The sequence below is a fragment of the Sturnus vulgaris genome, chromosome Z, assembly GCF_052056855.1.
Source record: "Sturnus vulgaris isolate bStuVul1 chromosome Z, bStuVul1.hap1, whole genome shotgun sequence".
Taxonomy (NCBI): Eukaryota; Metazoa; Chordata; class Aves; order Passeriformes; family Sturnidae; genus Sturnus; species Sturnus vulgaris.
The window spans coordinates 46,543,715-46,557,366 of record NC_142283.1 but is presented as its reverse complement, the minus strand read 5'-3'; the positions used below and the strand labels follow the sequence as shown (position 1 = coordinate 46,557,366).

Here is a 13,652-nt window from a genome sequence, read left to right as displayed (position 1 = left end):
TAACAAACTACAATTCACAGCCCCAAGGAGTAAAATATTAGTTATCTTTCACATCCCATGTAAGCCAAATAAATAATAAATGTATGCTATGTCAAATGCAATACAGTACCGAGTGATATCGGTCTAAAACCTTGTATTAAATAGCTATGTAAAAGAATAATAGTGTCCCAAAAAAAATAAGAGGGAAGTGCATATCAGGAAATAGTTTATTTAGTTCATAAATTCCTTTATTTTAAGGTCCTATTAAAACTGCCTATTTGTATTTTGGCCACAGAATCAGACTTGTTAGTTACTGATCAGGTGGAAGTGCATTGACTCCTGGAGTTTCTTACAGCTTTTCTGCCTCTACAGCAGACTGTTCCTCAGTTAACTCTGTGATGATATTGTTGCATCAAAGAAAAAATTCAAATTGACTATATATACAACAGTTACCCATGTCCTCAGACCACAGATGAATTTTGAAGAGCAAATCTTTTCAGCTCTCTGTTAATGCTTGCTTACTTATGGAGTAATGTAGGAGAGACCAAAGCTATAAGCAGAAAGGACTTGGGGCTTCCTTTTCATCTCAATTTCAAGTAGAATCATAGCACCTCAGTTTACTCCTTGGGCATACAGTCTTTAATTGCACTAAAATGTTAAGCTAGTTATTTAGAAAGTGATGCACTAGCATTGATAGCTGCAAAACAATGCCAAGTTGTTCAGTTTCTGTTTTTGTAGCTGGCAAATGCGGCATAAACATTACTTTCTTTGTAGAAAGCTATTGGAAGGCTTCACACCAAGTTCTCTGTCTTACAGGAATATCTTCTGATGGAATCTCTTATCTCAGACTGTAGAAACAGGGGAAAAGACCTGAATCTGACAGGATGCTTGTGCTATATATAGGGAAAAAAAAACTTCAGAGGACACTAGTTTTAGTGCTTGAAACAGTACCTTCCTTGAAAGATGCAGATAGTTCTGCAGAAAGTTACCTGCAGGTGGGAGCATAACTGCTCCTTTTGAAAACGTGTAAGCAAAGCTCTGAACCCAAGTTTTATGTAAACAATCTAATTTTAGTCTGGGAAAGTGTACTAGTTTGAAATCAAACTAGTAGGAGATTCCAAGTCAGAAATACAGTTTAATAGGAAAATTAAAATAAATGCAATAATACAGAAACATTGACAGAGTCAGGATACAACCTAACACCCTGTTGGTCAGTGTGTTGGTAGCAGTCTGATTAAATGGTGGCTGCAATCCTGTTGAAGTGGTAAATATGGTTCTGTTGAAGCAGTGGTCCTGTAGAAGGGTCTGATCTTTCTCAGAAGGTCCAGTGGTGGTTATGGAGCTCTTGTTCTCTGGGAATCCAGGGGATAAGGCCACTTGTGATGTTCCAAACCTCAGATTTTATGCAAATAGGAATGCTTGTTTCCTCCCCCTGGGTGGAGCATCTCATAGTGGGATGATGTAATTTTATCAGTCGTGCAGTGAGGCCCGTTAACAGAAGATATCTCCCACCAGAGGGAGTTACCAGAGATGAGTCATGGAGAGATAAGGAACACTTCCCCACCTGCTTTTAACAGTTTATGAAGATGGTAATAGAGTACATACTTTTGGATGCACCTTGCATTGTAACCTAAGACAGCAAATAATTGGGTTGGATGAATTCATCCTTTTGATGACAAAATCATCAAAACTGAAAGAGAACTTCAAGATCATTTAGTCCAACTGTCAACCCAGCACTACCATAGTCACCCCTAAACCATATCCCAAAGTGTCATGTCCAGACGCCAAGCAGGGAAACTAACCTCTATATATAAAATAGCATAAATAATGAGGAGGTCTTTATATATTTCTTATATGTGTGTTGGTATAAAGAGGAATCTATTGTTTTTCATTCCTGAATGTAATACAGAGTAAGGAAAAAAGGTAATTTGAGCAACAGAATAAAAAATAATATGGACAAAAACTTTTGTTGGATCAAAATCATTTGGGAGAAGTGTGGTCCCCATCTCAGATGGGGATTGGAAAACAAATTTTCTTGTCTGTACAGTGTCAGTAGAATCTAATTACATCTGAGTGCTCTATTAATAAACATAGTACTGGTTTTGTTTATAGCATACCTCTGATTTGGTAAACTTTGGCAAGTGTAAGTGTTCAGGAACTGATTGCAAAACAAAGTTAGAACTGAGTGATTGTGATTCCAGCAGTTATATTGTTGTTCAGGAAAAATGTAACTATGTCCTTGCTGTGTTGCAACTGAAAAACTGATTCTCAAAAGTCAGAGGCATGAGGGTGCAGTGCATTGAAGGTGTCTACAGACTTTACCATAAGAATGGAGTTACTGAAGTGTAATGTATTTTACGGTAGCTGACCTTTCAATCTTTAAGGATTGAGAATGCCTGAGGTAATGCTTCTGGATACTTGTTATTTCTTTCAATGTATTATTAGTGTTCAGAATTCTCTTAATTTTGAAGAACCAAATATTGGTAAGTTTTCTTTCTGTACTTTTTATGTGTATGATTTCAAAGTAAGTTTTTAAAAATATTTTTTTCTCTATATGACTTGTTTTTACTTTATTGTATAGGTATTGCAGCCTTGTGACTTCTTCTTTGAAATGAAACAGTCAGGTACTAATCCACAGACAGCTGATCTAACCATTAAATCTCTGACAATAGAAGTAAGTAGACTTGTATTGTGTTTTTAGTTTTCTACTTTCTACTCAGCAGGCTATGAAGTTGCTTCAGGAATGACTGAAGGGGGGAATCATTCCAGTTCATCATTAGGTCACCTACCTAATGAAGCATATCAAAATGAATAAAATGGAAAGTGAACAACTGTGTCACTATGCTTCAGTTTTGAAATCTGTGTTTTATAAAATGGCTAGTGGCAGAGATAAGTTTTGAAGTGTTCAGATAAATCATTGAGTGATGTAGTTTAGAAAGCTTCCATCTGGAAATAAGGCAGGGGTTGCAAATCTGAAAAGACTGAACTATTGCTTGTTCAGATGAGAGTCCTGTAGAAAATGGAAGTGTTTTGTTATTGTAAGATACTCATTATGCTTTTGTGTCTGAAACCAGCTGTTCCTGTACCAGATTCTCATTTCCAGTTATTCCAATTTCTTATTTGTAGGTTTCACCAATAATCATAAACACAGTAATTACCATTACATCAGCCCTTTATCAAACTACCGAAACAACGAATGAAGAGATTAGTCAAATTCCTCCTGATTTATGGAATAAGAAAGATATAAAAAATCTGAAATTGTGGTTTCTTGAAGAGACTAATGAAAATGAAGATAAAAATCCAAACACCGAACTGGTTCCCACAGGAGAGTCATTGAAAATTAATATAGAATCTGTTTTTCTAACACTTGAAGCTGGAGTTGGGCACAGAACAGTGCCAATGCTTTTAGCCAAGTCCTCATTTGTTGGAGAAGTCAAGAACTGGAGTACTCTAATCAATCTACATTCTCGTCTTGAGCTAGAGGTGAGGAATCTTACATAAAGAAACAGAAGTTTTCCTAGGATGCTGTACTCTATTGTCTAAATCTCACATACATGTTATTTAGACAATAAAAGAAAAATAACCCATATATTTGATAACTAAACTGCAGATAGTTGTTGTGGGAGCATGATGAGAATGAGGGGTTAAGACAGCTAAATTTAAATGAAAATCTGATGCATTAAGATGTAATGTTAATTAATGACACAGTAATTGCTGTTAGGCAGCCTCACGTTTAACTCTTTGCAAGTTCCTAAAGACCTGTTGCATCAGTGTTAACTATTGGAATCGCAACTGACTAAAAGTCTTTAATAATCTTTAGTTAATATTACACTAGAATATAAAATGTGTTGTTCCTACAATATGCAATGTGGTACAAGTTCATAAAACATCCAAACTGACTCATATTGGAAATCAGTAGCAAAATTCAGTGATTGTTGTAGAGAGATTCTTCCTTATTTATAGTGCTTTTGAATTCCAGTGCACCTGCAGTTTAAGCTAAAATTGTATTTTAAGTGGTACAATTTTTACCACTTATTTGGAACTCACTTCATAGTAGAGATTTAGCTGCCTCATTTATTTCTCTAATGTGTCTGTTTCATTTTATGGTAGCAGCTGAAAGTGCAATCTGATTATGAATCTTTTAGATTACCAAAATAATTAATATACTTCTAAATCTGAATTTATTTAAGTTTTATGTAAATTCCTAACTGATTTCTGGATTTTGATAGGTGCATTATTTTAATGAGATGTTTGGTGTGTGGGAACCTTTGCTTGAACCACTAGAAGTTGAGAAGACTGACTTATTCAGGCCATGGACTCTTGAAATCAAGGTATAGTTTCCAAAGCTGAACTCAAATATAACATTATGATACCTTAGAAAAAACAAATGCTCTCCACCTTTCATTTCTGAGACTAATCTAACAATTTTGTTCCTTCTTGTTGGTTACTGAGAGTTTTTCCCCAAGTAGTAAATGAAACCAGTTCTTATACAAGGAAAGATCCAGATTCACAGATCTGTTAAATATCGTCTTTCAGGTGGCAAAATTTTATTGTAGTAATAAATTAGGTATTTATTACATACCGAGGTTAGTTTACTAGATTACTGAAGTAATCCATAAACAGCTTTATATCAGTTTGTCCTATAGACTATATGCTAATGATGCATTCAGTAACTTTGGAAAGACAAGCCACTGCTCCTGTTCCACAATAGTGTGTATAGCAAAATTGTGTTGGAAAAACTGGTAGCTGTTGAGTAGCAAGAAGAGTACTATGGGAGTGGTGCGCCTACCACTTTGTGTTCATATTTCCTGGAAATAGTCCAGATTCTGGTCTGAAACTAGTTAAGGTGTTATCGAAGGATGGGAGGTACCTTTTGTTTGTCTTCTGTCTTAACTGTTTCATTTCATTGATTCCTGACTTTTTTCAAAACTGTTTTAAGTATTTTTAACCTGAGAGGTTGCTAAGAATAAAAGACTCACCCTTTTCCTTGGACTATCATTATCAAAAACTTTTCACAGTAATAGCCTCAGAAGGATAAAGACTATGGACTGAGATAGTGCAGTTAAGAAACTGCTATTAAAAATACCCCTGACAATTTTGCAGAAAGGTACAAGACATAATACAGGAGAAAGTTAGAAAATAATGAGTCAAACCACGTGTCTTCTCACCTTGATATGAAATATAACATTTGGAAAAACATAATTTCCAGAAGTGTTGAAGGCTAGAGAAATGTATTCCATCAAGGTTTTTTATTTTTTCTTTCAACCAAATAAAAACAAAATAAGTATTTGATTTGGAAACACATCAAGACTAAATTTGGGGGCTGTTTTAACATTAGGAAGTCATTTATGGGCAACGTTTTACACAGTGTTACTCAAGAGGTTAAGATTAATGTTATCTCACAGTATTTACTGGATATGTTAGTATATATTTTCTTTACTTTTGAATAATCATAAATTTAGCTGCTGTTAACTGGAATTTCATTGACTTACTGAATATATGATTTGTCTCTTCTTTTATTCTCTTCTTTGTTTTTATTTGAGAATAAAAACATGAACAACAAAAAAATGGAAAACTATGGCTGGACATAGAAATGGGAAAGGGAGACATAGAGAGTTTTGAGGTGAAACTTGCTTCTACAGAATGAGTGGTTAGATAAGGATTCTTTAAACATCTCCTTTCAGATGAAGAAGGCTAAAAAAGCACTGTTTGAATCAGATGATGAAGAAGAAGAGAACTACAAAGTTCCAGAATATAAAACAGTAATAAATGTTTCCTCGAAAGACCAGCTCAACATTACACTGTCCAAATTAGGACTGCAGATGTTAAGTAACTTGGGCACGGTAAGAAAAATTTCTTAACTACGCAGTGTTAGAATTGCTAGATGAATACTTGCAGAAATCATCTTGGTGAAGCCTTACTCAGTGTGTTTATGTTTTGTATCAATTCTTTGCTTTCTAGGCGTTTGCTGAAGCAGCTAGTCAAACTTCAGATGTCTTCAAAAAAGACCGAGCACCATTTGTAATAATAAATTCTTTAGGAGTTCCCATCACAGTCTCGCCTAGTGATTCCTTTAGCGTCCTTAATGTTACGTTTGGAGCAAAAATATTTCATTTAGAAGACAAAGAGAGTTTAAATATGGAATTTGTCAGAACTAGAAATGAGAGTGACCAGTTCACAGCAATGACAACACTGAGTAGCAAGAGATTTTACATTCAGATCTGTAAGTTGCAAAGTTCATACATCTTCTGTTTTTGTAAATATTTATGATGCTTAATACAGTGTCTTGGACTGTATTAAATTTTGGAGGACAGCATAAAATGAAAGAAGTGTCTCTTTGAATTCTAGTTGCTTGGCAATATTTGAAATCCTGCTTTAGCCTTTACAGCTTAAAGTTATATATATTGTACTTCTTAATTTTTGCAGCATAGGTTTTCTACTGTGGTAACTTATTACTGTAATAATCTTTAGTGCAGTCAGATATTTGTTGGCATTTATATGTTATTTTAGAATTCAGCTGCTCAAAATAGTTTTTGTTTCAAAATTGAGAACTGTATATATGTATGTTAACAGAAGTTACTCTCAAGAGGGCTGTTTTTAAAAAGATTGTTTTAAATTGTTTTGAACAAACCATAGCTAAAATTAGAATTTAGCTATTTTTAATGGTGTGTTTACAGTTTGAATTGATTTATTGTAGCAATTGGCAGCTTTTCAATCTCAACCGTATGATGCGTCAGTTGAATTGTTTTTACAATATTAGACCTGTACCTTGTTAATAAGCTGTTACATCTTGTAAACATTTCCTATGAAGCACTAATTTTATTTCCAGTAGCAAAACCCACTTAAATATTTGAATGATGGACTCATTTACTCTTTTTCTTGAGTCAAGAAAAGTATCTTTGCTGTTTCCTTAGTAACCCTGCAAGAGCAGCATATTAAGAGTGCTGATTTTACTTTTTCATCTGGTGGGCGTTTTTTTATTATTAGATTGAATGACACAGAACTATTGAATGCACATTTTGGTCTTTCAGCTATTTCTTTATGCTCCTTTTGAGTGTTTTATGTTTCATCTTGTAAATTCTAGGTCCGCATAATCATTCTACTGTGGAAAAGATTCCATTGACTAAAGTGGGTCGATGCATTTACAAAGTGAGACACGAGGAATCAGGTGTTGAAAGGTCCATTGTCAGTCAAATTGACACTGTTGAAGGAAGCAAGATGATAACTATACGTTCCCCGATTCAGGTCATTATATATCCATACCTTTAATTTTCTAATGAATGAAAATGATCCTGTAGTCTTTAAATAAACATTTAAAAATATGTTTTAAAAACTTACCTGAATGGTCCATATGACTTGGCTTTGTGTTTGATTTTTTGAGAATAAAAAGCGTTTTCAAAGTGACAAATGGGTTGGATGCGGATGGACATCAGTCAGATTTTGGATCAGGATAATTCATTAGTAATGTTAACTAATATTAGCTCGAATTTTGGTCTTGAACTATGTGCTTTGTATGAAGTGATGAAACTTCTTTTAATCTTACCTTGGTTCCACAAGTTATCTTTCAGTTAGGTTATTTAATTTTCTTCATCCTGTACCATTGGTACATTATTTTCAAGTTTAGTACAGTGTCAGTTGAAAAGTGAGACCTTTGAGTGTATATGTCTTTTGATTAAATAGTATTTTTGATAGACATTATATGGTTTAGAGCTACAGTGATGAATCAGATATTACAGTTCTATACAAATTGTGTTCTTGTTACATTTCAGTTGCCTTTTTTCACTCAAAGTGGTTTATGACTTGATGAATAGCAAAATTTTACTGTTTGGTTATTTTCTATTTTTTTTTCCTAAGAGCTAATTATTGCCATTAAATTAACCTTGAAATAAATAAAAAAGAATGTTTGCAGGAAAGATAACTATGTGCCCTGGAACAGACATTAATGATTTAACCTTAATGTTCTGACTTCTTACACTTTCACGATATGGATTTTTGAAATTTGTATCTGTTATATTTTTAGGAGACCACTGTTTGGAAAGTTACCATATAGTTGAGATTTATTTGTCTTTGGTTTTTCAAAGTCTTGTTGGTTCTCCCTGAAAAGCATTTTGCAGTTAATATATTCATTTAATAAATAAAATGTAGCATTAAACTGCACAACCAGATCATTTAGAAAGATTTACTGTTTTAGAGACAGTTCTTCCGAAATACTGACCTTGAATGGTATGTGGATAAGACGAAAAACAAGACTTCTCATCCTTGCTTTATTAAGCTCAAAATATACTTTATCTTTACGGTTTTTCCTAATGTGTGTTGCTGGATTTTTATTTTTCTTAGATAAGGAATCACTTTTCAATCCCGTTAAATGTCTTTGAAGAAGGAAGATGTTTAGGGACTGCTTCACCAGCAAATGAATTCAACATACCCTTTTCCTCTTACAGGTACTTTATTGTACTTTAATTTTGTTGTAGAATATGTTTATACATTTTTGATTATTGTATCCATATAATTATGCTAAAAAAATTGTTTACCCTTGCTACCTAATACTGAAATAATACTGTGCTGTCATTGTTATGTAGGATCTTCTCAGAGCATGTAATCTGAGTTCATTGTTGAATCGGAAGTATTTTGAAATCCATTTTTATGAGCAAGTTAAATTAGCTAAGCTACTTTAAAAATCTAAGCTCGGGTACTTCTTGAACACAATGATTGTAATTCACACAGTACAGTTCTTACTGAGTGATATTCGGTGAATTAGTGCAGATTTTTTCTTTTTTTTCTGAAAAGACTTCTTTTGATTGTTTGATTCTGAAGTAAAAGATTAAAAGCTTTACAGTTTATCAAAGATGTAAAAAAAGACTCATCAACCTTAGAAAAACTTGGCATAATAATGGATAACTGCAATGAATTTGAATGTACATTTTAGCTAAACTGTTACCAAGTTTTAGGTAGGTAGATCTGCTTTGATGAATTTTTTATGGTTGCAGAGACTTCTTCCTTCTATTTTCTCCCAAACACTCTCCTTATTTTTTACAGGAAAAGCTTTGTATCTTCTTCCTTACTTAAGTTGTGTTTTACTGTAGATTCATTAATTCATTGATATATCTAACCATCTGTATAAGATTTAGTGATGTTCTGATTCATTTTGCAGATGAGTTCCACTAGGCAGTCAGGAAATGTGTTAAAACAACAAAAATTTCAGTCAGGAGCACCGTATTAAATTAAAGCAATTGCCTTATAAAAGCCATGTGTGTAAATAATCCATGAACTAACTTGATGCTTAATGTGACTGAAAAGAAGGACACTTTCTGCACATCTGTTCTAGGAGTAAAGCTGTCAATCCAAACCTTTAACTCCGAACAGGAACAGAGCAGCACTTGTGAGGAAATTCAGTAGTCTCCTAATAAGAATCTCTAATAACCTTTTCTTTCTAAGGGAAGCATGTGGAGGTATGGAATAAAAAACCCCTGCTGTTACCAACAGTATGAAATTTTGGGATCTAGTTCATCATTTGATTCCTTGTTTAATCAAGATAAAGGCAGGCAATGAACTACTGCTAGAAATCTTCCTAAATAAAAATAGTATTAGAATGTCCCTGTTGCATAGTATTTTTTATACTTGAAACATTCAGTCATGTGTTAAGTGTCTAAAAATGTTTTCATTTACAGATCCATATTGAGTTTGCAGCCATTAGCCAATGAAAACGGAGTGGGAGAATATGATATGTGTGAAGGAATTACGTTTGATGAAATTATGAAAAATGTTGACAGTCTATTACAAAGGAAATGCCAATCTGTGAAGTCAACTAACCAATCACTTGTCATCAATATTGTTCCTGTAAAAGATTCATTGACAACTTCATTAGGTGCAGAAGATGAATGGGATTTTCCATACGTTGTTCATTTATGGCCTTCTGTTCTTCTCCGCAATCTTCTTCCTTACCAAATTACTTATTCTGTAGAGGTAATTACATAATGCTTGAATTTTAGTGGTATTTCCCACTTAAAATGTGAACGCTGGTTGAAATGGAGATTAAAACAAGGGGGCTCTGGTGGAATATTTGTGAAGCAAGTTCACAGATCTTACAAAGGCAAGTCTTACATAGTCTAATAAAGTATATTTCCAGAATTGAAATATTATCACAGAATATGAAATGTGGTTCATTAAGCCATACTTCAGATATATATTCAAAGTAAAACTTAACACTGTACCAGCTGGGCCCTGTGAGAGTCACTCAGTTGCCCAAGTGCAACTTCAGCCTAACTAAATAGTGCAGCTTTTTCTATTGAGACTGTGCCAAGTCGATCACCCTATGTTAGCATTTTAAGTGCAGTCACTGACTTTCAGCAGCAACATGCATTTAACAAATTCTCACAGGCCTGCCTTTTTGCCATCAGCCTATTGCCAGACTTCAGATTCTTTCCAGATGAAATTAAACAATCAGATGCACTTTGACTGTTAATGGGCATTCTTTCCAGTGCCACATGAGAGATAGTCTTGAGTAAAATACCTAAAACATGTAGCATAGACGTTGATTCCTCAGCCCTTTGTATTTCATTCTATGGATCTGATATAATTGTGTCCCACTGATGTTGCTTAGGATAATAAAAATAAAGTTGGGAGTCAGATTTTTTCAGATGGTCTTAATATTTAGTATTTGAATTCAAATACTAAAATCTAATAATAAAGCTTCATCACAAATAAACAGTTACTAGGACTGGAGACTGTAGCTTGTGCCAAATGTATGGAAGCAACAGGCTCTGTATGTCTTTTACCAATTTAAATTTAGTGAGGAAAATACTGTGTTGAGGAAATTTGTCATTTAAAGATATTAAGTGTGTTTGAATTTGGTGACGGGTGGGCTTTTTGATTTGGATAGTGATGACCATACATTAAGGTTCTCTTGGCAAAATGTTGTTTTAAGCTAAATGTTTAGGAAAGTAACATAGTTAAATAGCACAAAAGGTATTTTAAAATTGTGCCTAAAAAGCTTGTATTTTAATATTTAAAGCTAGCTAAAAAATAAAAGTTGATATGAATTTTGTATGTGATTAATGTAAGTGTATCCTGTTTGGTGTCTGCTTGTCTTTCTAAGGGAAATGGGAACAAATATGACACTCTACAAGAAGGATGTTCTGCCCAGATTCATAATGCAGTCTTGGACCAAACAAAACTAGATTTGCAGTTGCTTAACTACCTTGATCAAAACTGGAGAAGCGAGTACCATGTAAAAAGCAATCTGCCTGATATCAGCTTCACAACATTTCACTGTGTCACAGAGCTGGATAAGACTGAACTGGATATTGCTGTTCATGTGACCTACACAACTGGGCAGATGATAATAGCAATTCACAGTCCCTACTGGATGGTGAATAAAACCGGTCGAATGTTACAATACAAAGCAGATGGTATTCACCGCAAGCATCCTCCAGATTACAAAAAGCCACTCCTTTTTTCTTTTCAGCCTAAAAACTTCCTTCAAAATAACAAGGTATTGTATTTTGCAAACCTGACAGCTTATGTTGTTGAATTGAAAGCATTTTTACTCTTTAAAATGTATTTACTCTATCCTATGCGCTGTAAAGGGCTTGAAACCTATAATATTTCTGTCTAAAAACAATGTTCAAAATAAGCGTGTTGTCAAATATGCTTGAGATAGGAAATTTACATTATCAGGGGTGTTGTTAAGGAAGAGATCCTCACTTTGAAAGATGTACATTGCAAAGTGTTTTCTAAATAAAACAAATTCCTTTTACATTTCAACTGTATCAATAAAGGTTCTTATTCCAAATAAGACATACCAATTGTGTAGGAAATGTAAAGCTGTGGTACTTGAACAATGAATGCTACTTGAAAAATTAGTACTTGCAATGGTGGTTGGTAGATTGGTTCTAGGTTCATAGAATGCTAAGGTTAAACTTACCATTTGAGTTTCCTGAGTTTTTTTATTGCTGAATGTTATTGATGGATGAATGGTATGAGCAAGATTACATGAGTGCACTGATTTTCCTTTGAAATTTTAATTATGATGCTTTTTAAGTCATCTTTATGTGATTGCTTCTTTTGGAATGTCATACACTTAAAATGCTTATTCCACGTGAGTCATAACTAAGCATGGTAGAAAAAACATTTCTGAGATGATACTGGCAGTTGTTATGTCTTAACTTTTGGATAGAAACACCAGTATTTCCATTTATGTTTATGCTTACTTCATACATATAAGTTTTAAATGTTGTCAGTGACTTTTAAATTGAAAATTAATTCTGGATGCTTCTTCACAGGTGCAGCTTAGGGTAACTGACAGTGAACTGTCTGATCAGTTTTCACTGGACACTGTTGGAAGCCATGGTTCTGTGAAATGCAAGAGTCATAAAAAGGAATATCAAGTGAGTTAAATTTATCTTTCAAATTCATTATTTTCAGGAGATATAAATGGGGTTTAAAAAATGTACTTAAAATAATGTCTTTCTGTTCACAGGTTGGTGTCACCATAAACAACAGCAGTTTCAATATTACTAGAATTGTAACCTTCACTCCATTTTTTATGATTTCAAATAGAAGTACATACACTTTGGAAGTAGCTGAAGAAGGCAAGGAAAAGTGGATTCCCATTGTTTTGCAACAGGTAAACTTATAATGGAACCTATTGCAAGTTGTGTCTCTAAAGAAAATAACTGGTTTGAACTGATGGAAAACATGAGCCATATGTAGTGTTCCATGACAATGCCTGACTATACCATGCTTTTTCAATAAACCATCTGTGTCCTTTACCATTTCTCAGTGTTGCATTAGGACATACTGTAAAGCTGGTTTACATTGTAATTGGAATTTTTTATTCTGTCACCTTGTCATAAATAGTACAAGAAAAAGACCTTTACTATATTATATTATTACTTTATAATCTCTCTACAGTGGCACTAGAGCTTCTGTTCAGTTTAGCAGTAGTATGTGGTAGAATATTTTGGCTGACCTGGCATGCAGGAAGAAATTCCATCGTGTGGATCAGTTCAGAGAGATCTAAATGGTTCTTCAGGATTTGGTCTCACTGCTGCTTTTAAGTGTTCAGCCCATACTTCTAGAAAGAGATCCCTGGCCCTCAGGCCAAGTGGTGTGAAAATGGGTTTAGGGCTTTTGTCTGTGCTGCAGAGTCTGTTGCAGACTGGGTGTGGATCTTGGCTGTTGGCACTGCAGTATCACCAATTATGCTTTGTATGTGTGTTGGGTCTTGGGGCCACTGTGCTTTTCTGCAGGACACTAGGAAAAGCAGCACTTGTTTGGGCCAGTGTTGGAGATTTCTTAAAGCTGTAAGTGATCTGTAGTGCCTTCTGGGAAGAGTGAAATCCTTCCCCTTCCCCTTTGACAAGAGCATTATCCAAAACAGAGTTTAGCCTAACAGATAGTATGGTTGAAGGCTCAGTCGATTTCCTTTAGAATCTTCAAAGTATAGGATTGCTAAACTTGAAAAAGATTTCTAAGATAATGTATCAAGTCAAGCCACAAACCTGGCACTACCATAAATGAGTCACCACAAAAATAGATCCCCAAATGCCACATCCACAATTTTTTTTAACACCTCCAGTAATAGTGATTCTACCACTTCCCTGGAGTCATTCTAATGCCAGACTTCCTCTTTAGTTTAGAAAATTTTCCTCACAGCCACTTTAAATATCCTC

At 34.3% G+C, this 13,652-nt stretch overlaps 1 protein-coding gene across 4 annotated transcripts in view; it reads left to right on the top strand.

Moving 5' to 3' along the window:
* Positions 1-13,652, top strand: part of VPS13A (vacuolar protein sorting 13 homolog A) — a 106,982-nt gene that overhangs the window by 58,127 nt on the left and 35,203 nt on the right. For all 4 annotated transcript variants that reach the window (XM_088157083.1, XM_088157082.1, XM_014868795.2 and 1 more), the window contains exons 40-50: positions 2,561-2,653; positions 3,106-3,462; positions 4,209-4,310; positions 5,664-5,822; positions 5,941-6,202; positions 7,064-7,224; positions 8,317-8,420; positions 9,648-9,942; positions 11,075-11,470; positions 12,261-12,365; positions 12,458-12,604. In XM_088157083.1, the coding sequence (XP_088013209.1) occupies positions 2,561-2,653; positions 3,106-3,462; positions 4,209-4,310; positions 5,664-5,822; positions 5,941-6,202; positions 7,064-7,224; positions 8,317-8,420; positions 9,648-9,942; positions 11,075-11,470; positions 12,261-12,365; positions 12,458-12,604 (2,181 nt within the window). The remainder of the gene's footprint in view (positions 1-2,560; positions 2,654-3,105; positions 3,463-4,208; positions 4,311-5,663; positions 5,823-5,940; positions 6,203-7,063; positions 7,225-8,316; positions 8,421-9,647; positions 9,943-11,074; positions 11,471-12,260; positions 12,366-12,457; positions 12,605-13,652) is intronic.